Source organism: Syzygium oleosum, unplaced genomic scaffold (assembly GCF_021117445.2).
Source record: "Syzygium oleosum isolate NSW1041296 unplaced genomic scaffold, Sole_v2.1 Sole_v2.39, whole genome shotgun sequence".
Taxonomy (NCBI): domain Eukaryota; kingdom Viridiplantae; phylum Streptophyta; class Magnoliopsida; order Myrtales; family Myrtaceae; genus Syzygium; species Syzygium oleosum.
In genome coordinates this window covers 1,910,904-1,937,763 of record NW_026607523.1, presented here as the reverse complement: position 1 = coordinate 1,937,763, position 26,860 = coordinate 1,910,904, and the positions used below count along the sequence as shown (strand labels likewise).

The following is a 26,860-nucleotide window of genomic DNA, read 5'->3' as shown; positions in this document are numbered from 1 at the left end:
TCACATAGTGTGGCAGTAACTGGGTTTGTGAACTCGGGTCATGCAGGAAGCCTGAGAGATGGTCGATTACCGAGTAGTTATGCCTTTACTTCTGTTAGTTGTGCTATGAGTTGGAGACACTACAGTTTCGTTGACGATTGAGACTGAAGAAATGGTAACAATGGAAGGAGTTGAAGAGGCTGTGCAATCTAATTACTTGATTAGTAATGTTGGCGTGGGACATCCTGTTGATGTGATGTTCGGTAGAAGTCAAAGATATTACCGGAGTATCGAGTTCATTGGCGATCGAAATTTCTACGTTAGATATAGCATGTCAAGAGAGGAAGTGACCGCGAAGAAGGTTCTTCTGGTGGTGAATCTTGTGGACATGTGGGCTGACTTTATTCCTCTAAACAAGTTCAAGCTTTGTTTGAGCTTGATAGATATATGTGATGGATGAGCATCCACTAAGGTGTTGGGAGCAGCATGGATGACGAGCACTATAACTTGACTTTAAATGTCAAGTCAAAATGAAGAATTATTAAATTATATGTCTCGAGTTTGGATCATTATGGAATACGATTCCGTTGGATAAATATACAAATATGAACTGCACGAATGAAAGAAAAAAATGAAGGGAAAGATCTTTGCCACTAAAAGCCAAAAGATGGGGCTCACATTTCTTCATTGGTGGTGCAGATTCAAGAAAAAAAATCAAGAGGTAATATTGTTGACTCATCAGTCCTTGTCTCTTGATATAGCTGCTTGATGGCTCCTAGGTTGTCGATTTTTGGAGAGAAGCCGCACAAGGGAAGGGGAGATTGTCTTCTCTCTTGGAAATAGCCGCCTATTGAGTTCATTGACAAGACCACGAGATGGAGAGTACTGTAGCTGTAGCCACCATGGGTTCTTTTTTGGAGTCTTGAAGAATGGCCGCACAGTGAAGCCGCACGTTGGCTTCCTGTTGAGTCGCTGCACGAAGACCGAAAAGGAAGAAATCAAATAATGGGGAGCTCTTTGCTTGGCCATGTATAAGAGCTGAGAACACACGTGGATTTGTCTTTAGGGTTTGTTTATCCAAATGAGTTATTTATTTGTAAACATTTAAAATTTAAATTTACTTTAGGTACGGGAAATGCTCGAGAATTATGAGCGATTGTAGGCTTGAATTTTCCAATTAGTAGTGGATTATGTACTGTTGGCTCTCTCCATGAATGTAGGTACTGATACATCGGACCGAACCATGTAAGTCTTGGGCATCTTTTATTGTTCCTTGTTATTTCTCCGGTAATTCTCGCATTGACTTAATTTACGGGATCCGGGTTAGTTTCCGCATTAGTTCATATCGCAACAGAGTATAATACAAAAAAATATTATAAATAAGTAGAGTGGCGTTTATGAGACCGTGAGAGTCTCGCTTATGACATTATGATACTTTTGATAACCGATTATAGAATATGCATAATATCACGAAAAACCCTAAACTGATATATCGGTGACAAATCTATCCCAAACTAATTTTTTGACTACCAAAAACCCCAAACTAATATATTTGTGATAAATTTATCATCCGTTAGTTTCCGTTAAGTTGAATTAATACCATGAAAAATCACAAATTGGTATGCCTCTGACAAACGGAGGATAAAACTCAAAATCAGTACACCCGTCAACTGTCCCGTCAACTGTCATGTATTATCCAATTCAGTAATTTAACAGTAAAAATTTAACAAAAATCAACGGAGGGTAAATTTGTTATGGATGTACCAGTTTAAGGTTTTTCCTGGTATTAACCTTGTAGAATACGAAAAATTTTAAAGTAGTATATTTCATCATGGTCGTGAAAATTGTAATTCATTATGCATTTTTTACATATTATTTTGATAAACATTAATGAAATACTCTTCCCACAGGGCAGCCCAACATGGGGCATGCGGTGGTGGCAAGGCAAACTTCCACCTCACGGGGCGGGGACGGGGAATGCGATCCCTGGCTCCACCTCGCTCCATGCCCATGCCTACTTTTGCCTGTCTTCTGATCTCTACAGGTTCGCAAAAATCAAGGGATTGTTTGAGGAAAAGGAAAAAAGAAAGAGGGTTCGGTTGACTTCCACATCAGTTTCAGAGGGGATCGATTGCTTCCTGATTCCATGTTTTCTAGAACAGTTCCTCCGGTTCGGTTGCTAGTTCCAACTTTGGAGCCGAACCACCAGATGATGATTATCCCTAATCTACACGCACAATCTATTCACCTCATTTAATTACGAGGTACGGCACAGGAGCTGTAGATGCAATTACCACGTTAACATTGTACATCTTTCCAAGATGACTTTGATATTACAAACAAACTGCATATGGCCTAATTGAGCGGGATTCCGAAGTTGATGACGACACAGAGCAAAAGTAAGACGGGCTTACAGTAATCTAGTGAAATAACTTTGAATTCTCAAGAAATAGGCAATGTGGCGCGACGGAGAAATGTGAATAATATTAAATAAAAATAACACCAGGCAAAAGAAAAGAATATATAATCATTTTAAAGAAAGATAGTGACAATAATCATTTATAATCTAGGATGATAATGACACAGCTACTACGTCATTTTGCACCGACAAGTTTAATCTTCTTCATGAAATCTTTTGCTGCTTAATCTACGTCGGTCGAGCTCTAAACTATAAAGTTCATATTAAATCATGATAAAGAGGCCCTTTTCGATCGTCTATGCAACGTTGTTGTGTGGGACTATAGTTGTGGAATACACTGCGACAAATTCTTGCTTAGCACCAATAATGACGATGTTTCCATCGTGGATGGACAATAGTGATAATAGGCATCTTCGTTAAAGACAAAATTGAGGGTGACTTCGTAGATTTTATCAAAGATTTGGATGCCATTTTTCAACTGCCCTTTGCTTGTAGGAAAGAAATCGGTTGTTATTTTCCAAAAGTCCTTGATTTGAATTTAACTTTAAAAAATGAATACTGTTTCAAATTTGACTATGAATTAAATTGTTAAACATGCTTAAATATGAAGTGATCAAATTTGACTATGAATTACCATTTGCACGTAATTAAATAGGTTCGTTTAGCATAAATAGGTCAGCGTCATAAATGACGTAACACGAGAAAAATAATCTATATGTGTACAAATAAACCTTTAGCGGAAATCATACATGATATTTATATGTGTGCCCTTGCAAGCATTTGTGGATATTACTCATGCATCGAGTGCCATGTGGCTTGACTACCTACAAATTTGTTTTAATTTTCTCTTTAACATATTTAAGTAACAAATTCATCGGGGTGTATCATGAATTTCACATCTTCAATTTTAACTATTTCACCAATTAATATTCCCAAAGACTATGACAATTTAAAGGTATTATGGATGAAATTAAAGTAGTTTCATGTGTATGACATAAGATTAATTGTTTGATGTAACTTTGAGAATTCGTTCCTAAGGAGAAGAACATCATTTTGATTGACTCATGCCATGTGGTTCAATACATTTTCACCACCAACAACCAATCTCAATCTTGAGTCCTTAACTCACTAAAGAAATGGGCTTAGGTGACAAAAGGTCTAATTTTGTCCCCTTAGGTAATACATTTTCACCACCAACAACCAATCTCAATCTTGAGTCCTTAACTCACTAAAGAAATGGGCTTAGGGGACAAAATTGTGACAAAAGGTCTAATTTTGTCCCCTTAGGTAAAGGCGACAATTTTTTTGTCGACCGTTTCGTGCGTTTGCTTCATTTTCTTTACCTAAGGTGACAAAATCCTTTTTATTTTGTTGCCTTTGATACCTATTTGTTGCTTTAGATACCAAAGGCGACGGACAATGATTCATTGCCTTTGGTAGTGAAAGGCGGGACGGACACTAATTTGTTGCCTTTGGAAACCAAAGGCGGAACAATAAGGTTGTCTTACTCGAAGGCAGCAAAACTCATTTTTGTAGCCATACACTAGCCAAAGTCGACAAAAATTCGTTGCGTTTATTGGGTCTATGGCGATAAAAATTCGTCGCCTTAGGTCAATTTTCAGGCCAAATTGGCACCAAAAGGCAATGAAAAATGTGTCGCCCTTAGTAATTGTTCGTCGCGTTTGGTTTAAATTTCGGGTTAGGCAAGGTGATGACATCCCATTGAAGCGGCATTCTCTCTAGCTAAAACAAGAGCAGTGGAAGGAGATTAAAGTGGAGATGCATGGAGATGGCGGACTTGTATGACAGATTCGTCACGTCCTCAAAAGCTTAGCAACCGGAAAACTTGGGCCGTTCTCGAAGACATCCGGGAATTCGCAAGGGCTTTCAGCTCTCTCGAGTACAACCCGATCAGTAGAGATGCAAGTTCTTGTGCTAATCGGGTTGCTGTCCATACAAAGGAGGAGTATATGCAGCTTCGATCGGGTTTTACTACCCTCATCCTCCCTCCTGGTTTCTCATTCCATAGGGTGTTGATGTTATTTTCTTGCTTTTGACGAATGAAAGTTTGAATGGCCAGAAAAATAGACAGGCGGATGTCGCTTAAGAGTTTTGGTTCAGAACAACGGAGAACCTCGATCTTATTTCACTTCAATGTCACAACAAGTTTTTAAATAATACATTTTTCCAATGAAGGACGGTCTTCCACATGCCTTCTTTATCAAGGTGAAATCAAAGCACGTGGTGAAGCAATTACATACAGATCATCCTTTCTCCCAGCTGTAGCACCTAAAACTTCAGTCATGTCAAGTTGTTCCAGCGCTTGCCCATTTGCTAGCTTCCAATCATAATGATACAACAGTGATGCAAGTATAAGTTCGATGCTGGCTGCTGCGAATGCAATGCCTGGACAGATCCTCCGACCAGATCCAAATGGAAGGAATTGATAGTGCATCCCCTTATAATCCGCCGAAGATTCGACAAACCTCTCGGGCTCGAATTTCTCCGGATTTGTCCAGTATCTTGGATCTCTCCCTATAGCATATGCATTAATAATGACTCTCGAGTTCATAGGAATATCGTATCCGTTGACCTTGCACCCTTCCCTCGGTGCTCTGGGGATCAATGGTCCTGGTGGGTGCATTCTGAGAGTTTCTTTAATAATGCACTTCAGGTAATGGAGTTCTTCGATATCCGATTCTTGAACACGGTCCTTTCCCTTTAAAACCTGCCGTATCTCGTTCTGCGCCTTGGCCATCACCTTCGGGCTCTTGAGCATTTCCGACATCGCCCATATGAGCATTGTCGATGATGTCTCGCTTCCCGCAGCAATTATATCCTGCGAGAGTCATGCAAATATACCCCATTATATATAATTTTTAGCGAGCATCTCAAAATGATTTGATGATAGTAAAACTTATTTGAATATTTAATGGATTTGATCAAGTATGAAGCTATATTATGTGAACATTGATATAAAATGAACCCGAGGCTATTCTAATAGAGAGTTCGTTAACAATCAAGGTAGAGACAATCTTATAGGGAGAAAAATGTTTTAAGTACTGGAGGACGTAAAAGAAAGTGTGGAAGCAATGGAACAACGAACCATGTCAATCCAATGATTTGTTTGACTGGCCAGATTGATTAAACGTTCTACACTTAATTTTATTGAGGAATTTCTCTGAGCTCTTTTACCTGTAGACAGATGGACATAATGGCTACCAGATCCACGCTTAACGTTCAAATTTGGATGCATATAAGAAGACCAAACAAGGAGCAAACCTGAATCCATCTACAAGTGCTTGAAACCGAGAAATCAAAGCTTTTTTAGAGAGTTCTTGAGTCTGTCTCTCCATTGCTGCATCGCAGTCGATTAAGTGTTGATCCAAAGAGTTAGCAAGAGTGTCAACTCGCTTTGTAAGCATACAAGATAAGTGGTCGTACTTGGAGTGAAGACATTTGCCTAAGTGAGAGAAAGTGTGTGGGAAGCTCTTTGTATGCACTTCGCAGATGTAGTTTATGGTCTTGGGAGAGAGTCTACTACTTCATGTGGACAAGGTGTGAAAACAACCGTCGGAAGAGTCTATTGGCGACGGAATCTATAATGAGGTAGCTGTAGAAGGAGGCAATTTCTACGCAAGGCGGTATTCACACTCTTGGCTAAACTAGTGGATTTCAACCGATTTGGGCTGCTATAGCCGGAAGAGAACGAGTAGGCACACCCGATCCGAACCAATAACAACTCTTCACTTGCAATTTCTCTTTCCCTTTTGCTACTAACGTAGCAAATGTTTGTTAATATTCCCTTGAAGCAAAGAAAGTCTACTTTCAAATAAAATCGCCCCATTGAATTTATAAATTAAGGGTTTACCCGCCGCAAATAGTGCGAAATCCCCATTGAATTTAAAGTAACAAACATCCTGTGTATTATGTGAGATTTGCAGATAGTAATAAAGACAGTGGGAGATTGGAAAAAGCGAGAAAATAGAAAGATTACCAGCTTCTATTCATTGAAGTGAATCTGTTTGCAAAGAGCATAACACAAAATTTTATGGCAAGCAAATTTGAACCAAAATTCCCATATTTTTTTAAAGTAAAAATAGCAAAGATAATATAATGAATTTATTAATAAAGGGATTGTATGGAGATATTTTATTTTAAATGCAGTTTTTCAATCTTTATGTTGTCTTACATCATGTTTTTAAATGGACTGTTAAAAATACACATAAAATTGGAATACTGAACCATAATCAAATTAATGTAAGTATCATAATAAAATTTCAACTCTATAGGTATTAAAGCCATATCAATTTGATATATAATTCATTCATAGTTATAGTGCCTTATGTCTTATCTTTCAATATGCCTGACGGAATATTGAAAGAGACTGGAAACATTTAATAAAAACTCGAGTTCGGTAAAGTGTAAATTACAATGCATTGGCTCTTGAGGATGACAAGCTTCTCTATTAACGTGTTATGTTTAGTTCTGATAAAACTTAGTTATAGTTAATCTATTGCTTGTCATGGTACTTGAACAGTTGTTGTGCGGAAAATTAAGGCGAAAATGTGATTCATTTTTCTTGAAAAAAAATATTTAATATGAGGTATCAATAAGACAAAAATAATCGTTAAAAGAGTGATTAATTCCACTTAATCATAAATTTAGAGGTAGTAGCTTACGCATATTAAAACAGAAGTTAGTATAAGTTTTTAGTATTTGACTTTTTTAATCTCATTAAAGTTAGATGGGAATATTGTATGGAAGCTATTAAGTCTAAAAACATAGTAAAATATATTTTCTCTCGAGCATCATAACATTGGTTATTCCGTACATGAGCTTCTAACATCAAATAACACGGTACAAATAATGCTTTGGGGTAAATTTAACGGAAACTAACGGATGGTAAATTTGTCACAAGTGTACCAATTTGGGATTTTCGGTAGTCAAAATATTAGTTTTGGGTAAATTTATCGCAAGTGTACCGGTTTGGGGTTTTTCGTGATATTAACTCTTGATACGATAATTTCTTCATTATAATCGCAATATGACCAAATGAAAGAGAATCTGCCTAGTCAAACTTTTGCTAAGAGCCAGGGATGTGTTCATAAGAAATTATTAAGATAACGTACCAAGATGACGCCTTTAATGTTGTCCGTGGTGAGATGAAATCCGATCTCATCAGACTCCTGGAGACGCTGTAGCACATCGACCAGATCTTCTTTGTCCGACGCATCTTCTGGCCTAACTGAGCATTGTTCTCGTTGCATTTTGTGGTCAGCAAGAATAATATTCAAGATTTCGTCGTACTTCCGCTTTATCTTGTCCAACTTGAATTTCATCCCGTTAATATAGATCAGAAACCAAAGGGAAGGGAAAAGCTCGGCTAGGCCGAACCCACTTGCCAACTTCAAGGCTTCCTCGAGCGTCGAGATGAACTCGTCCTGCTGCTTGCACCTCTGGCCGAAAGCCGCCTTGCAAATGATGGAATTCGTGCAAGCGAAGATCCTAGCGCTGAGATTGAGAAGGAGACCCAACGACGATCCGATGTACTTGACGAGACTGTTCACCTCCTCTTCTCGCGCCCATGTGAATGACCGCACGCGCTTGACACTCAGAAGTTCCAAAACGCAGACCTTGCGGAGTTGCCTCCAGTATTCTCCGTAGGGGGCGAAGAACACGCTCGAGTTGTCGTAGCTCGTCAGTTCGGCCACTGGAAACGGTGGCTTGTCAGCAAAAGCGAGCTCTTGGGTCTTGAGGACCTCCTTGGCCGCTTCAGGAGAGGAAATTGTTACGACGGGAAGCTCGCCGAGTTGAAGATAGAAAACTGGTCCATATGTTTTGGCTAACTTGTTTAGGCGATGGTGCGGGAGTTCGCCGAACATCTGGTGCAAATTCCCAATCAGTGGCAACTTCTTGGGGCCTGGGGGCAACCTTAGATTGAACCCTTTTGTTCCATGTCTGCTAGAGATCACTTTAATTAGAATGAACAAAAAGAGAGACAGTGAAAGGATGAAGGAAAAGGCAGAGAGCTGAAGCATCCTGAAAAGCTAATAATAGGCGGTTCTTGTGTTTTGGTGAAGATTTTGCCATGCATTTGAGCTCCATTTATTGTGTTTTGTTATCCACTGGTTGGCATGCGATCTTTCTAGTTGTTGGTACATCGTTTTCTCAGATAGTTGGAGTCTTGTTTTAAATATGACCTATCATTGGGTTTGAATATAAGCATCTCAAAGTTGCCTAAATCACTTAAGTTTTCAAAGTAAATCACATCTCTTACCAATCCCCATCCAATGCAACCGAAATATCAACATAGTGCTGAGGTTTCTGGAGTTGGATCCATGGGGATACTGTCCTTAATTCCTTTGAGCCACCCAATTCCTGGCGCGGCGAAACCATTGTCAAATCGAGGATAGATGGGTAATGGACACTTCGACAAATTTCAGAGGACCAGATCCTCAAAAGTCGGTGACCGTTAGATTACAAAAGAACAAATCTTGATCGTTCATCAAAACTTTCTAAAATATTTGTGAAATACCACTTTTTGAGTATAAGGTACCATAAAATGAACTTGGATACGATGTTTAGAGACCGTTAAACTAGTGATCCAAGGGTCCCTTTACCTGAGGGGTGATTTTAAAGCAAATATCGATGGATCTCATGTCATGTGAGCATTAATAGTTTAATCCAACTGCGGAGATTTTTTAAATTCGATTTTGTGCTATGAGGAAACAAAATCCTATTTGGCTTGGATTTTGAAGAATTAATTTGAAGGCATGACCAATAGGAAAACAAGCTAAACTTAGAAATTAATTGCAATAGCGTGACGGGGTACGTAACTTTAACTTAAGGAGTAAAAGTCAGTTCTATTGAAATGCATGCAAGACATGTGAGTGAAAGTGAATCTCAGTTACATAGATGAAATTGAAAAAGAAAAACCAACATATTCTATTGTGGCACTAGACAAAATCCAGTACCTCATAATTGGGTGACACACAAACCGATGAGTTATATTCAATCGAATATATTGGCTACTCTTTTTCAATTTCATCTATGTAATTGAGACTCACTTTCGTTCAAAAGTCTTTAAAGTTCAAACATTCCCAATACCTTCTTGGCCCTCCTTGCCTAGTCACGTTAGGACTGAGAAACTGTCCATGTTCAATTGAGGAACCGGCCTAGTTGGTTTGGTTCGAAGCTAGTTCCAAAGAGAATCGTGCAGGTTCACGGTTCCAGAGAAACCAAGTTCGATTCCTAGGTTGAGAGTTGAACTCATATGTTCTACCCAGAAATCGAACTGACCAGGTTGGTTCTCGGGTCAAACGATTTTGAACCGGTCAAGACTATTTTCTAGCAAAAATTTAAGTTCATTAACAACTATAGAACTCAAAGAACACAAAAACAAGATCACAATCTGCTCACTCATTCTAGTTTTTGACTATGGATGGGCACGAGGCATGGGGAAATCTTGCCCCCGCGGTGCCCTAGCCCGATCGAAGCAAATTATCCTCGTGAAAACGGGGCGGGGCATTTTACTTTGTTGAATAAATATCTGTTAATATAATTTAGTGACAAGTAATACATTAAAATATCGATTATCCATTATAATTTATTACCCACTTATTTTACGACTAGCAAAAGATAAAATGTATATTTTGTTAAGTGTATAATACAAAAAATATATTATAAATAAGTAGAGTTGCGTTTATGAGATCGTGAGTGTCTCGCTTATGAGATTATAGTACTTTTGATGACTGATTATCGAACATGAATAATTTTAAAGTAGCATAATTCATCATCGTCATGAACATTTGTTTCGCTGGTTTTTACTCCGTCGAAAATCTTTCACTGAACGCTGCGTTTCGGATTTTATTAGAGGAGATCAGGGTCTTGAGCCAAGCTTGGACAGAGAATGTCAAATGCGTTTATTAATCCCAATTTAGATCTTACACCCTGACTCGATATGATACCAAACTCGACAATACTAATCAATGAAACGACAACTTGCAAATACCGAGACCAAGCTATGTCGGAATCTAATCAACGACACAGCTAATATGCGGTATTACCATTTAAGGTACGCCAGAATCTAATCAATGACGTAACTTGAGAGAATATGACTGGAATCTAATCAACAGCTATATTCCAAGCACAACGCCGGAATTTAATCGACGACGCTGAACTAATGACACAACATTGGAATTTAATCTACAATGTTGAACCTGATAAAGACTCTTGCCGGAATTGAATCTACGACCCAGAATTTGAAAATTACAGCTAAAACTACTCCTAATGTGCTAAAAGTAAAGCTTGATAAAAGATATGTTGTGTTGTTTGCGAAAAGTCCTTTCTTCGTTGGAAATCCTTGAGTATTTATAGAGCAGCTTGATAACTGTTGACCGCACTTCTCCTTGAAAGTCGTTTTCCACTTCCTTACGTTTCGCGTTTTAACTGCTTCCTGACTTATCGATGTTGCTTACGCTCCTTGGGCATCACGTAGTAGCCAATTTCTTCCACGTGTCCCTTTATTACTTTCTTGATCTTCACGCCCACTGTCATATCTCTACCTTTTGACACGTGTAAATGAATTTTCCGCCATGTATTACCATGATTCCGTGCAAAGCTCGTTCGTCGACGTCACGTGCAAAGCTCGTGATCTTAGATTCGTCGACATCACGTGCAAAGCTCGTGGTCTTGGATTCGTCGACGTCACGTGCACAGCTCGTGATCTTGAACTCGTCGATGTCACGTGCAAGGCTCGTGATTTTGAACTTGTCGACACCTCTATGACGTGTCCTATCGATAATTATCTTAGGTCTTCTTAATGTCTCTGGGCCTGATTTGCGGCCTTTTTTGGATTTTCGCTATGTGGGCCGTACTTTATATCTTTTGTAACTTGTAAACGGCCCACTCCCTCTAGGGGTAATTTTGGGTGTCAACAAAATTATAATTAATTATGTATTTTTTACATATTATTTTGACAAACATTAGTGAAATATTCTCCCCACAGGGCATGGTGCCCTGTGAGGCACTCCGTGCCTAACATGGGGCATGCGGTGGTGGCAAGGCAAAGTTCCTCCTCACGGGGCAGGGAATGCGATCCTTGGCTCCGCCTCGCTCCTTGCCCATGCCTACTTTTGCCTCTCTTCTGATCTCTACAGTTTCGCAAAAATCAAGGGATTGTTTAAACAAAAGGAAAAAAGAAAGGGGTTCGGTTAAGTTCGTGATCATTTCCAAAGGGGATCGATTGCTTCCCGATTCCAGATTTTCTAGAACTATTCCCCCCCGGTATGGTTGCTGGTTCCAACTCTGGAGTCGGACTACCAGATGATGTTTACACCCAATCTACTTGCACAATCTATTCACCTCATTTAAGTACAAGGTATGACATAGGAGATGCAGATGCAATTATCACATTAACATTGGACATCTTTCCAAGATGACTTTGATATTACAAGCGAAGGAATAGGCAATCTGGCGCAACGGAAAAACATGAATAATATTAAGTAAAGACAACACCAAGCAAAAGAAAAGAATATAAAGAAAGATAGTCAATAATTATGTATAATCTAGGATGATAATAACACAACTACTACGTCATGAAATCTTTTGCTGCTTAATCTACGCCAATTGAGCTCTAAACTATAAAGTTCATATTAAAGAGGGCCCTTTTCGATCATCTGTACAACGTTGTTGTGTGTGAGTATAGTCGCGGAATAATCCGCGACAAATTCATGCGAAGCACCAATGATGGCGATGTTTCCATCGTGGATGGACAATAACGATAATAGGTATCTTCGTTAAAGACAAAAATGAGGGTGCCTTAATAGATTTTATCAAAGATTTGGGATGCCATTTTTCAACTGACCTTTGCTTGTAGGAAAGAAATCTGTTGGTATTTGCCAAAAGTCCTTGATTTGAATTTAACTTAAAAAAGAATACTGTTTCAAATTTGACTATGAATTAAAACTCGTGAAACATGCTTAAGTTTGAAGTGATTTCGTCATTATGTATGTCATGTGTGAGGAGGCTAGCAAGGATCACCTAGAGGGGGCTGAATAGGTGATTTAAATAAATTCTTAACCAATTTAAAGCGGCAGTAAAAGATCAAGAATAAAGTCTGAACAACGTTCAGATTTTAAATAGACTTTGATAGCAATTGTTTACATGTGCAATGTAATAAATAAAAGGAGTTTAAAGGAATGAGAAAATCTGCACACAAGATGTATAGTGGTTCGGCTTAGAACAAGCCTACATCCACTCACCCACGCTAACAGCTTCCTAACTGGATTCCACTAGATGATCAATCAAGAGATTACAATTGTGAGTGATAATCCATAGTGTATGATAGATCTCACTATCTCACTCAATTACTCTTTTCAGTCTCTCTCAAAGATTATACTTTAAAGCTCACGAAAGACAAGTATATAGATTGAAAATCGCTCAGACTTTAGGATTCTAGATTCTAGATCTCATCTCTTACTTCTGCTCCTTGGCACGTTGGTTTCCTTTTATACTTCTCCACTTCCAAACTAGCTGTTGGACAGTCTTTAGAGAATCGTCTTCCAATCTACCCGTTGGACAAAACTGTATCAAGAATATTGCGTAGTCGTTGAGGGACAAAATCTGAATCTCCGCTGAATTTGATCGCCCATACAATCAAAGTCTTGGTTTCCATAAGTGGAACTTCTTCGCTTGGAAAATAGCTTGTCTCGAGATTAATTGCCAATCAATCAACATGTTTTGCATATTAAACCGTTGCAAAACAATCTTTAAGATTGAGTCAATCAATTTATTTTAAGTGTAAAATCCAAGCCAGATTACTAGCCGTTATGTACATTCTGATCTTATATCACATTCTGGACTTTACATTCTGAACTTGTGCCATTGTTTGGACTAATGTTCTAAACTTGAGTCTCAAGTTCATCACGAGCAGTATAAAGTCTGAACCTCTTCATCTGCAGTATAAAATCTGAACCTCTTCGTCTATAGTATAAAGTCTTAACATCTTCGTCTGCAGTATAAAGTCTGAACCTCTTGAAGTAATTTCACAATCTGAACAAGATTGCCACATCTTCTCTTCGAAGAATAACTTCCTGAATCAAAATATTTCAAAGCATTTATCAGACTTACAAAACACTCATGAACAGTTTTGTCAACTTTAAAATTTATTAGGAGGTTTTCCCAATAATGTGATCAGTACTTCGGTATCTTTTTAGCAAACACCCTTTTTAAGGTTTTTCTTTCTTTAGCACAAATAAAAATGACCCGCATACGTGCGCGAAAAAAAGTGACATTAAAGATCCGTTTGTTTCTAGGAAAATAAATGATTTAGATAACATTTTCCTAAAAATTATCGCTTACATCGTTTGAAATAATTAGTCAACGAAAAATGTTTCCATTATCGACAACAATTTATGTTTAAACATTTTCGTGGATGATGGGAACAATTTTCGTTTATTCATTTTTCAAAGTAAACAAACGCTTATTTTTAGGAAAATATTTTCCAAACTATTAATTTCCGCAAAAGAAATGCGCCCTAAAGAAACAAATTATCTCGTGCAACAGATGACATGGACGATTATTAGAATATTTTCTCATGCGGGAGAGATGAAAAAACATGGAATAGTGAATATTAAATCCAAACCACTTATTTTAAACGTCTTTTTTCACATTTATATTTTCACCGTATTGAACATATATGATTTTTAGCATATATAAGAGTGTGATAGAATATCATGATCCCTCAAATGCAGGAATTTATAGAATTATTGAAGTGATCAAATTTGGCCTCGCTATTTTTATTTATTTTAGATATTATATCAAAGGAAAAATTTAAAAGCTGCGTGTTCCAAATCCTCAAAATAGCAAAGGCTCTTCACAGCAAAAGTTCAGATAAAGGGAAGCTATTCATCATGCTACTCCAACTCCATGCTACATGTGGGGCTAAACACTATGTGAGTTATTAAGTGTAATTAGGATTTGGGAAACACTGATAGTGTTTAAGTGACTCGAGTGTAATTATAATCTCCGTTATATTACTTGATCTATAGTGGAATTCCGTATTATTCTCCCTATGGATGTAGGTCACATGATCGAATCGCGTAAATCTGGTGTCCAATTTATTTTTTTATTTTGTCAATTTTACTGTTCGACTGCTTGGCTTTCGAAACACATACAACATTGTTGTGTGCGTGTGTAGTCGCGGAAGAAACGGTGACAAATTCATGCTCAGCAGTGCTAAGTTAGCACCAATAACGATGATGTTTCCATCGTGGATGGACAATGATGATAATAGGTATCTTGGTTAAAGACAAAATTGAGGGTGACTTCATAGATTTTATCGAAGATTTGGGATGCCATTCTTCAACTGACCTTTGCTTGTAGGAAAAGAATTCGGTTGGTATTTGCCAAAAGTCCTTGATTTGACTTTATCTTAAAAAAAAATACCGTTTCAAATTTGACTATGAATTAGAACTCGTGAAACATGCTTAAGTTTGAAGTGATCCATTCGTCATTATATATGTCATGTGGTCAGTATGTACCTTTTTAGCACACACCCTTTTTAAGGTTTTTCTTTCTTTAGCACAAACTAAAAATGACCTGCGTATGTGCGGGGAAAAAAAGTGACATTAAAGCTCCGCTTGTTTCTAGAAAAACAAATTATTTAGATAATATTTTTCTAGAAATTATTGCTTACGTTGCTTGAAATAATTAGTCATCGAAAAATATTTTCATTAGCGATAGCAATTTATATTTAAACATTTTCATGGACGATGGGAACATTTTTCGTTTATTCATTTTTCAAAGTAAACAAATGCTTATTTTTAGGAAAATGTTTTCCAAACCATTAATTTCCGCAAAAGAAACGCACCCTAAAGAAAGAAATTATCTCGTACAACATATGACATGGACGATTATTAGAATGTTTTCTCGTGCAGGAGAGCTGAAAAAACATGGAATAGTGAATATTATATCCAAACCACTTATTTAAATGTTTTTTCACATTATATGATTTTTAGCATGTATAAGAGTGTGATAGAATATCATGATCCCTCAAATGCAGGAATTTATAAATTATTCAAGTGATCAAATTTGCCCTCGCTATTTTTATTTGTTTTAGATATTATATCAAAGGAAAAATTTAAAAGCTGCATGTTGTAAATCCTCAAAATAGCAAAGGCTCTTCACAGCAAAAGTTCAGATTAAGGGGAAGCTGTTCATCATGCTACTCCAAGTCCATGCTACCTAAGTTGTTGATTATGACATGAACTGATCATGACATTTTCGTAAAGCATGAATTAATTATGACACGTGCTTAGTGCTCTTTCATCGAATAAGAGCTTAATTCATCTAAAGGACATCTTTCTCGAAAACTAAGGATGTTTCATTGTCTTCTCATTCCCCATTCTTTTACTATAAATTTGCTGGATATGGAGTGGAAAATGTTCACCTAATCATATCTATGTCATACTCAATATGTGTGGGACTCACAAAAATTGAAAACAAAAATCAGAAAATAATTATTTATTTAAAGGCTTTATCAATTGGAAACGTTAGTGCTTAGAGAAAAGAGTTTTCAAGTGGGAAAATTATTCAAAAAGTCTTAAATCTATTGTACATCGGTCAATTCAGTGCTGAGTCTTTCAATTGTATCAATTCAGTCCTAAACCTATTGTGAGACGGCCAATTTAGTCATAAACCTTTCAATTATACCAATTTAGTCATAAACATTTTGATGATTTGCCAATTTAGTTCTAAATCTTTTAATGATTTGCCAACGTAACCCTTCGGTGATTTCTGGCCAAAATTACGTCAACGGGTGACGTGGCGCTTTGATACTACTGATTATTATCTTCTCGCCGAGATTGAAAGGGAGACCGGAGAAGGACTCGATGCATACAATGAGATAGTTGACCTAATCCTGTCTTATTGATTCGAATGACCGCACAGTTTTAACCCCAAGGAGTTCGAGTACACAAATCTTCCGGAGTTACCTCCAATATTCGCCGTATGAAGCGAAAAACATACTCGAGTTCTCGTAAGTGGTCATTTGAGCGGTTGGATACAGTAGATGGTCCGAGAAGGCGATCTCTTGAGTCTTTAGGACCTCCTTGGCTACTTTAGTGGTTTTGATTGTTACAACAGGAAGCTCACCGAGTTGAAGATAGAAGACCGATCCATATATCTTGCCCAACCTGTTTAGGCGATGGTGCGGCAATTCGCCGATCATCTGGTGCAAATTTCTGATAATCGGTAACTTCTTCGGATCTAGAGTTAGCTTAATATTTGGCCCACGCATGTCTACTAAAGATCACTTTGTTAATAAGTATATCGCGACCTTCCCAGAGGTGAACCACCCAAGGGAAAACTAATGGATTATTAAGCCAAAAACTTAGCGTGGACTCTCCCAAACCCATACTAATTGCAACTTTGGAGTTTTGATTTAATCAAGGGATAACTGTACTGAAATTCCTAAAATTTTCCACGAAAGTGCGATTGAGTGCTAAAACTTTCAAAAAGTGCAAAAACTTGTCAAATTAGTGCAATAAAGTCCTTCTGTTAACTCTGTCCAATTAGGCTCTTACAAAGTGTCTTATTTTATTACTTTTTAAAACATGTGACAACGATGTGGCGCTCACCAAGCGACATGTTAGAAATTTTTTTTAAAAAAATACAACTAAATTACATTTAAAAATAAAAAGGCTAAAAGTTAGAAAAAAACACACTAATTTAAAAGATAAAACAAAAGTAAATCACATCATAGCCCTTGCAAGTGGCTGCCGCCACTGGAAAGGGTTGGCGGAAGGTCGCAAGAGCCTCACCGGCCCCCGACGAGGGCCTGTTGGCCTAGATCTTGGGGAGGGCGCTAGGCTCTCACCGGGGGTCGGCGACCCTTGCTCAGTTCTGGGGTGAGGGTTGTGCCCTCCCCTAAATTTGCGCTAGTAGGCCCTTGCCAGGGACCGGCAAGGTTGTCGGGCTCCGGCAAGGCCCAAGCAACTTTTGCTGGCCCTTCCCGACGGTGGTGGCAGTAGCCACCAATGAGGGCTTGGTCCTTTGTTTTTTTTTCTTGGTTTTAGAAAAAAAAAATTAAATTTTAATTTATTAAATCTAAGTTAAGTAAAATTTGAAAAAGAATATATTAAAATTTAAAAAATAAAATTTTGAAAAATATTAAAATATTATTAAAAATTATTCACGTAAGCGACGGCCTACGTCTGCATTAGCAATATTCGGCCAAAATTAGCCGGAATGATTGAATTAGCACTACGTTAAAAGGTTTAGGAATAAATTGGTACTAAAAAAGGTTTATGACTAAATTGGCACAAAAAAAATTTAAAACTAAATTGGCACAAAAAAGGGTTATGAATAAATTAGCACAAATGCAATATGTTTAATACTTTTCTGACATTTTTCCCTTCACGAGAAGGAACCCAACTACTGGAATTCATAGGAACAAGCGAGGCGACCAACCTGTAAAGTGGAAACCACCAGAAAGAGGATCCTCAAAGGTTATGGCACATTTATTCCATGGAAAATAAATAATTTGAAAAATATTTTTTTAAAAATTATTGCTTGTATCACTTACAAAAATAAATAAACAAAAAAAAATTCATCGTCCACGAAAATATTTAAACATAAATTGTTGGTCATAATGTAACATCTTTAATTGACTAATTATTTCAAAAGATGTAAGTGATCATTTTTAAGAAATTATTTTTTAAATTATTTATTTTTCTAGAAACAAATAGATATCTAGCAAAAAGGTCATCCGTAGGAGCCGTGGCCCGTAGGTAAAACTTGTGACGATTTCGAAGGTACTCCAGTTGATGGGTTTGCAAAAGAGTTGCAGGTTGTCAGAGATGATTTGTTGCTAAGGCCCAAAGACCTCAGACCCCCTATGGCATATTTTGTGTTTAGTAGCCCAGTTACTTTGTTCTAAATGTGTTGAATGATGAGATGAGTTGAATGTTTTCCAAAAAAAAACCACCAGTCAAATTTTAAACAAAATTACTGTCAACTTGGAGTTAAATAAAAGTCCCTTCCAATCCAAATAGACAAATAAAAGAGGGAAAGTTTCAAAAAATGCTTTTCATAAATTACTTCCAAGAATATTGTCAGAAGAAAATTGTCAAATAAATCATAAACATATTATACAACGGCTAATTCGATCATAAATTTTTTAATGTGGTCAATTTAGTCTTAAACCTTTTAATGATTTGTAAATATAATCATTCCAACCAATTTGTCCAGAAATCGTTGACGTGATATTCCAATCAATGCTGGCCGTGCCACGTAGGACGACCAGTGTCCATATCAGCGATTTTCGGCCAAAACTGGCCAGAAGGATTACATTGGCAAATTGTTAAAAAGATTTAGAACTAAACTGACCAAATTAAAAATTTTAATACTAAATCAGCCACCATACAATAGATTTAAGATTTTTTGGACAATTATCCCATAATGTTTGTGTCAATATAGCTCGTGAATTTGGTGATTGTCTCAATTGATCGCCTAGTTCACCGGCGGCACAAAACTTCAGCAAACGGCAACCACATGCATGTCGCGTGCCATCATACTCACCATGGATAGGAGCATTTTCATCCGAATTCGTTCGATCTCAAATTCCTAAAATCTCTAAACTAATCCCTTGGGTCGTGAGTCCGAGAGTCTTTGAGGATGCAAATCGAAGCTGTAATGGTTTTTGCTTGTAGAATCTGTTAGAATGATTCGCGAAGATGAAGGAGAGGGAGGAGTTTCTTCTCACTCTGCTTCTAGCTTTTGTCCTGCTTGCGTTACTTTGGAGGAGCAAATCACTAGAATACAGAAAAGAAAAAGAGAAAAAACAATAGTAGAAAGCAAGAGTAAATCACTAGAATTTCTTTTCTTTTCTGATGTACTAAACAGAGCAGAGTAAATCTGCTACAGGAGGAACCAAAATGCAGTATCAAGCCTCACTTTTTATCAACCCCCAAGCTCAACAGATCTCCACATGATGTGGAGATGACGTTTCACTAGTCTTCAAATCACTTAGCCTACATAAACATCAAGGTAAGTATCGGAGAAAATAATAATGCTAGAAAACAGAAGACTCCTGCCATGAACCTTTTTAAATCTTGTATAGCCATATAGGATTTGTTGCATCGCATCAAGTCACTTTAAAGATCACATTTGAGATGGATTTGCCTTTCCAAGTACTACATGCCCATTACTACTCCAAGTCCCAGCCGAATACAACTCAAGTAACTCCAGACTTAGCATAAATTTTGCTTTGAGCCTCCATAGCAACAGCATGTTCCACGAACAAATGATTTCTGGATTCAGAGAGGCATTCCTCTAACCACTAGTGTCATTTATACCAGCAAACCATCTCATCATTCTGTCCTTCGTTGAGAGTTTATCCAATATAGTAAGCTACCAGATGAAACTATGCTTTGAAATGTTAGGAGTAAATGCCATTAATTTGGGCCATGCCACTTTCCTTGCTCAAGTTCTTATACTGCTCCATGCACTATTAACCAAAAATTTCGTTGAAGAAGCTTCCTTCCAAACCACCTGATCAGCCTGCCATGGATGAAAATATGCAACACAGAGCAGATTGAATCAAGGCTAACTTGCAATTGGCCATACCCAGTTTCCATGCTTAATTACATATCCTACTTTAGCTTGCAATGAAAGCCCCGAATCACAAACCATCTAGCAGAAAACTTTTCCAGTAATGTTCCCATTGGATGCGGTGGATCAAACCATAACAAGATGTTTTTACCATCACAAACAGTATATTGAAAGGGGTTTTATCTCTGCCCTGAGTTTAAGAAGCTTCCTCCAAATGTAAGAGGAAGAACCAGAGGAAAGAATTGGCCAAAAGCTCTTCTATTTTGAATTATAAGCTTTCATCCAAGCAATCCACAAAGGACCAGCATCCACAAGCAACAACTATATTAGCTTCATGACAGCTTTATTACATTGGTGTATCTGCTTTATTCCAAACCTCCCTCCTGTGGCAAGCAACATCAAGCCACTTCACTTTTGCATTTTTTGTCTTCATTTCAGAAACAGACCACAAAAAGGCACTACAGCAACTCTCTATGGCCTCAATAACCTTTATTGGTAAAGCAAACACACCACACTAGTATGTAACACTGCTATATAAGACAGAATCAACAAGTTGTAACTTGCAAGCAAAGGACAATCCTTTAGAGCTCCAGCTTTTAATTCTACTCAAAATTCGGTCAATGACCGGCTTGAAATCCTTTTCTGAGAGCTTACCAGGTATTAAAGGAAGACACTTCACTGGAAGAGAACCAACCTTAAATCCACTTCTCAGGACCACCTCACTCAGCAATTCATCAGAAACACAAAAGGCATATATCTCAGTTTTAGCAGGACTTAATCTCAGTACAGTCCTGACATCAAAGAAAATGCTCGAAATATACATAATATCTCCTGCATAGCTTCCAGGCTTCCATATGTCAATATAAAATGTCATCAGCAAAGCACAAGTGGCTTAGCTTAATTTCGGAGCACTTAGGATGATATTTCAACATCCCAAGCTCTGCAGCCCGATTCAACAACTTAGAGAGAACTTCAATAAGCATCACAAAGATATGATGAGAGAGAGCAAATCTCCTTGTCTCAAAAGCTTTTGCACTAGGGAAATGACTTTTTAGCCCACCATTTATAGAGATGGAAAAATGTAAAGAAGAGGTGCAGCATTTAACCCATTGTACGTAACTCACAGGCAAGCCAATAACATGCATCGTGCTGAAAATAAAAGGCCAAAGGCCTTCTATTTAGTCTGCTCTTATAGCACTCCTCGGAGAATTATTCTTTCCGGTCGCCATGCTTAACCACCTCCTGAGCAAGCAGCCCATTTTCCATAATTTTCCTGCCTTCGACAAAAGCCCACTGATTAGGACTTATTCATGAGATTGTATCTCCAGGGCTTGTGTCAGATCATTCTTATGCATGAATTCCAGCTAGAATTGGAAGGTGACGAGAACCCGACAAGACTTTTCGAGTTTTATAACTACTGGACTTAATTGCAGGCTATCTTATGTACAGATTGCATACAAAGCTTAACATGTTGAAGGTGGAAGCTAAAGAAGCTCAATAGAACAAAATTCTTGTGCTATTTCAGACACAGTGGAAGCCAAGTAATTGGAGTTAAAAGGGCAGTTCAGCATTCCCCGAGGGCTGATCCCTACTGAAAACATTGGCTTTTGGCAGAGATGGAGACTTACCAAGGAATCAACCCAATTTGCAGCATGCAGAAGCGGCATGGATTTTCGCCGGCGCCGGAGGTCGCCGATCAACACCACCTTGCATAAGTAGCCCGGCCATTGCTCCGAGCGTCCCTTCCCCTGCTGATCGAAGCTCAAACTGAGACAGCCTCGGGTTTTGGCGAGCGAATTTCGAGAGGTTTTGGGCTTCGATTGAATTGCATGAGAGATTTTCGTCGGCGTTATTGGGAAATTTAGGGAAATTTGGGGATTAGGGTTTAGGTTTAGGGATATTGGGATACAGGAAATTGGAGTTCATATGGTTTCGGACGAAAATGCCCCTGCTCATGGGGCTGATAATGGCGTGTAATACGTGTCACGGGCGGAAAACTTTCTGGCCGAGTACGAGCTCATGCCCACGATGGATCGTTTTCAAAGAACAATTATGACGAATGACATTTTTATATTAGAATGGTAGCATGCGCAGTCTACTTAGATCGCTTCAGCACAATAACTATTTCGGGCCTATTATGGAAATCATCGTAAAATCGACATCGGTTTCTGATCAATTTGTGTACGAGAGGCCTACTAATGAGTAATTCAAGATTCCTGGAGCCTACCCATTGAATAGGATTCCTCGTTTTTTGAAACTTCAACTTATCATGCATATTCTAGAAATTTATGTTGTCATAGGTTTAACAAGTTACTTTTCTTTTACTTTTCGTCCAAATGCATTGATGTTATTTCCTGACCGGAAAAAAATGTGGTTTGAACATATAGGCAAATACATTTGCGTGTGTATATGTGAATTTATGAGTATGAGTTTGATTTATTCTTATTTACATTCAATCATCAATTGGTCGGTGACTTGCTCTCCTTAACACTATGGTACCTTATACATATTTCGAGTATGGTGATGAATATAATGTGTAGTGCTAATACGCATCACCTTAGAAGCAATGTCATTGTTGATTACATGAAAAACAAAGCTACACAATCTATATATTGACTCAATTTTTTTCGTAAGAAACACAAATACGTACTAATTACATGCTCTATTTTGGTATTAGTAACTCTATAATTTCTCATGTAAATAACTGAACGATGCATAGGTTAAAGATGACTCATGTTGAATATCTGATAAATAAATTTAATCACTTTTTTCTACATAACAAATATTTTTTAATTGGTTTATCAATCGAATTTACTTTCAAGAGGTGGGAACTCCCCACCTTAAAATTTAATGCGAGGATTGAGAAAAACAATTCGCGCGAAGATCATAGAACTAATTTCTTCTTCTTCTCTTTTTTCTTTTGCAATTTTTAAAATAACATTCCCTAATTTTCCTTAGTACATATTGCTCTTCTATATATAAAATATACATTATTTTCACCCAACACATCTGGTGGATGAAAAAGTCAAACACAAGCAACTTTGACATAGGCACGAGTATTTTAATAGGTAGTTATTAAGGATCAAGACTATTCATGGAAAGTATTTGATACGAAAAAAATAAAAGAAACCACAATTTAATTTTCAAATAATACGGGAAAATTTAGTCAACAACAAATCTATTGATATAATACAAAAGAAGAACTTTTGACAGAAAAAAAGAAATAAAAGAAAATCTTTCAAACAAGATATCCTCGTTATAAAATGGAATAACATCAATTGCATACCTTCATTTTTTTTTCTCGGTCCCATTTCGATTCTCGATTTCCTCGGGAAACCGAACCGAAAACCATATTGGGAGGGCATCGAAACCTAAAACCGGATGGATTTTCCTCGGTTCGGCTTTTCAGATCCCAGTTTTACCTCAAAACTATGCTCACCTTGAGAGGGAGGCCAATCTCGCTTCTCAAAAGACCCTGAATTCTTAGCACATACACTCCGACGCCATTCCACTCTACTCCACTCGTATAACCCAATTGAATCGACCTTCTTACATTGATCCCTCTATACCTGTGTGCGTTTGGTTCAACATTTTAAAAGCCCTTCCACCCAGGTTCGGGGGCTATTTTACGAAAATGCCCCTGCCACTCAAGCTTCATTTTTCCCCCTTTCTTTTCTTTTTTTTTTGGGAGATTCTCGCGAAAAAGTGAGATTATAAATAAAATCTCCCCTTTGGTCGGCTTGCTCATACAGTCGTCACCCATCCACGTGCATACGCTTTCTCCTCCCCTGCTTCTCTTCGATCAATTGGGTTTAGTTATTGTTTTTAGTTTAATGTTCATTATGTTCTAGACTACTTGTTGTTAGAGCTACGATATAGCTTAACTATGATTGATTAATTTTCAAGACTTGTTTATGCAAGTCTAGATCTCGTATGTGTGAGTTATATATCATGTTTTTAATGCTTTTAAGTGCTTGATCACCACTTGAATGATTTTTGTTGCATGCTGAAACCGAATGGAGATTCTATGTGAGTGCTTTATGATATATAGCCATGAATTTAACTTAGATAGAGATATACTAGGTTGTTTGTGTGGTTTCGATAGTGGGTAAATCGAGGGTGGTTTATTGAATCCGGGAATATTCATAGATTTTAATGCACTTAGGTTTACTTAAATTCACATGGACCAAGTGTGGGTTATTTAATCTAAGTGGGGTTGCTATACCGGACCAAGGATAGTAATTTAAATTAGGAAGTTCTACCATCACACTATGATTTCAATTTGATTGCATGACGAGTTTGGTTAATTAATCTTGATTGGTTAAGTGAAATCGGATGCTCTAACGTTTTTAATTCTTGATCAAAGTCCTTTACTCCTTACTTCTATATGTTCGAAATGTCTAGGTTTAGTTTGTGAATGTTTATTTTTGGTTTTGATTTGCTGCCTTGGTTAATTTAGTCTTCGGAAATTTCAATCTTAATAGGTTAATTTAATTTTCTTCAGAATTTCGATTTCTTTATTAAATCTTCAATTGGTTAGATAAAGTCGAGATTTGTTCACTTTTAATAAGTAATTTGATTAATTTATCTACAATTTTCCATGGGGAACGATACTTTTACTTCATCGCTTTATTATTTGTTCGATACATACACTTGCATTGCTAATTTAGAGAACATCCGCTCCATTCCACTCGTATAAACCAATTGAATCGACCTTCCTACGTTGCTCCCTCTTCCCACCCGGGCACCATGAGGCCCCAACATCATAGACTTTTGGAAGGACGGTCGAAACGAACCTACCGACCGGCTTCCGGGGGTGCTATTTTACGAAAATGGCCCCCGCCACTCGAGCTTCTTTTTTTCGCCCTTTTTTTTCTTTTTTCTTTTTTTGAAAATCCTCTCAAAAATGAGATGATAAATAAAATTTTCCCCTGTCGGCTCGCCCGTACCTTCTTCGTCAGCCATCCACGCGCGTACGCTTTCTCCTCTACTTCTCTCCGATCAAGCAAACGACGACACCACCACCACCACCACCACCGCAGCACCGCCATCTTCTCCTTCCTCCGAAAGCTCCCCATATCTCTCCGTCTGCGATCATCCCACCACCGTCGATCGATCGATCGATCGATCGGAGCAGCGGCCATGGTGCACCCGGGACCGTCGCCGAACCCGCAGCTGACGCAGCAGTTCCTGAGCTCCGTCCTCTCGCAGCGGGGGCCCTCGTCGCTGCCCTACGCGGAGGACACCAAGTGGCTGATCCGCCAGCACCTCCTCGCCCTCGCCACCGCCTACCCATCCCTCGAGCCCAAGACCGCCTCCTTCACCCACAACGACGGCCGCACCGTCAACCTCCTCCAGGCCGACGGCACCGTCCCCATGCCCTTCCAGGGCGTCACCTACAACATCCCCGTCGTCCTCTGGCTCATGGAGTCCTACCCCCGCCACCCGCCCTGCGTCTACGTCAACCCCACCCGCGACATGGTCATCAAGCGGCCCCACCCCCACGTCAACCCCTCCGGCCTCGTCTCCCTCCCTTACCTCCACAACTGGGTCTACCCCAGCTCCAACCTCGTCGACCTCGTCCGCAATCTCAGCCTCGTCTTCGCCCGCGATCCCCCGCTCTACTCCCAGCGCCGCCCCGCCCCCGCCCCCGCTCCCGCTCCCCCGAACCCTAGCCCCAGCCCCGGGCAAGGGTTCGGCCTCACGCCGAGCCTGAATTCGGGGAATTACGCGCCGAGGCCCGCGATCCCGCCCCGCGCCTACCCGGCTTCGCCGTATGGGGCGGTCCCCCCCGCCGCCGGTGGGGCCTCGCAGCGGATCCAGACGGAGGACCCGAGCGAGGTCTATAAACGGAACGCGGTGAATAAGCTCGTCGAGACGGTGCACGGGGACGTGGCGGCGCTGAGGAAGGCGCGGGAGGCGGAGATGGAAGGGCTGTTCGGCGCGCAGGCGGTTCTGAGGCAGAGGGAGGAGGTGGTGAGCCGGGGCGTGAAGGAGATGCAGGACGAGAAGGAGGCCTTGGAGCAGCAGTTGCAGATGGTGTTGATGAACAGCGATGTGCTCGAGGCGTGGCTGAGGGAGAATGCTGGCAAGAAGCCGGGGAGTTTGGAGGCTGAGGATGCGTTCGAGTGCACTGACGCACTCTCCAAGCAGATGCTCGATTGCACAGCTGCAGATTTGGCGATCGAAGATGTAATTTACTCGATGGATAAGGCGGCGCAGGAAGGGGCTATCCCATTCGATCAGTACTTGAGGAGTGTCAGGCTGTTGTCCCGCGAGCAGTTTTTTCACAGGGCGACGGGGATTAAGGTCCGAGCGGTGCAGATGCAAGCTCAGGTTGCGAGCATGGCTGCCAGGGCACCGCATTATGTGAGCTGAAAAAGGGTATTCCTTTTTCGTAACCTCGTATATGGCTTAAGAATTTTGTTCTTTGAAACAATTACATGTACTGGATTGGTGATTACCTTAATAATTTGCTGTGAAAATTTGCTTTGATTCGGTAGTTGATGTGGTAAATCTCAGATCGATGTACCTATTGCATTGCACAAGCGATCTGATGATATATAAGTTATGATTTCTGCAATTTATTCTGGTGCTTGATTGGACTTTTTTCTGCAAGGCTTCTATTCCTGCAGTTACCTTATGGGTTGAATATGGCTTTTTGTCCCTAAATTTGACACAACATGCTTCAGAACTCTCAACTTCACATTTCAGCATTCTCAACTTCAACATTTTATTGCTATATGTCACTTCTCCGGTACAGTCATTCACATTACTGTAATTTTGGCCACTTTTTGTTGATGATCTTCTTTTTGGGTCACATTTTTCATATTCAATATTTTATAT

General features: G+C 39.0%; 2 protein-coding genes and 1 long non-coding RNA gene across 4 annotated transcripts; 1 reads left to right on the top strand and 2 right to left on the bottom strand.

The window, feature by feature from the left end:
- Window positions 1-4,582: 4,582 nt before the first annotated feature.
- LOC115662177 (premnaspirodiene oxygenase-like) lies at window positions 4,583-8,492 on the bottom strand. The gene is made up of 2 exons (XM_030584358.2): window positions 7,531-8,492; window positions 4,583-5,237 (listed from the first exon to the last, which is right to left on the bottom strand). The coding sequence occupies exons 1-2, from the start codon at window positions 8,437-8,439 to the stop codon at window positions 4,620-4,622; spliced, it is 1,527 nt and encodes a 508-aa protein (XP_030440218.2). The 5' UTR covers window positions 8,440-8,492; the 3' UTR covers window positions 4,583-4,619.
- Window positions 8,493-19,268: 10,776 nt separating this feature from the next.
- Window positions 19,269-22,038, bottom strand: LOC130135903 (uncharacterized). 2 transcript variants are annotated; one of them, XR_008815062.1, is made up of 2 exons: window positions 21,643-22,038; window positions 19,269-21,291 (listed from the first exon to the last, which is right to left on the bottom strand). It is a non-coding gene; the product is annotated as an uncharacterized LOC130135903 (long non-coding RNA). The 2 variants fall into 2 exon arrangements; XR_008815061.1 differs by having other exon boundaries at window positions 19,269-21,287.
- A 3,015-nt stretch (window positions 22,039-25,053) lies between these two features.
- Window positions 25,054-26,597, top strand: LOC115691953 (protein ELC-like). The gene has a single exon (XM_030618705.2). It carries the CDS (start codon window positions 25,157-25,159, stop codon window positions 26,390-26,392), a length of 1,236 nt encoding a protein of 411 aa, XP_030474565.2. The 5' UTR covers window positions 25,054-25,156; the 3' UTR covers window positions 26,393-26,597.
- Window positions 26,598-26,860: the final 263 nt, after the last annotated feature.

Bases quoted from the DNA above. Each gene is read 5' to 3' on its own strand.
- LOC115662177 (XM_030584358.2), bottom strand. From the start codon at position 8,439: ATGCTTCAGCTCTCTGCCTTTTCCTTCATCCTTTCACTGTCTCTCTTT. The intron at 5,238-7,530 runs GTACGTTATCTT...TGACTCTCGCAG, and splicing joins ACATTAAAGGCGTCATCTTG to GATATAATTGCTGCGGGAAG.
- LOC115691953 (XM_030618705.2), top strand. From the start codon at position 25,157: ATGGTGCACCCGGGACCGTCGCCGAACCCGCAGCTGACGCAGCAGTTC.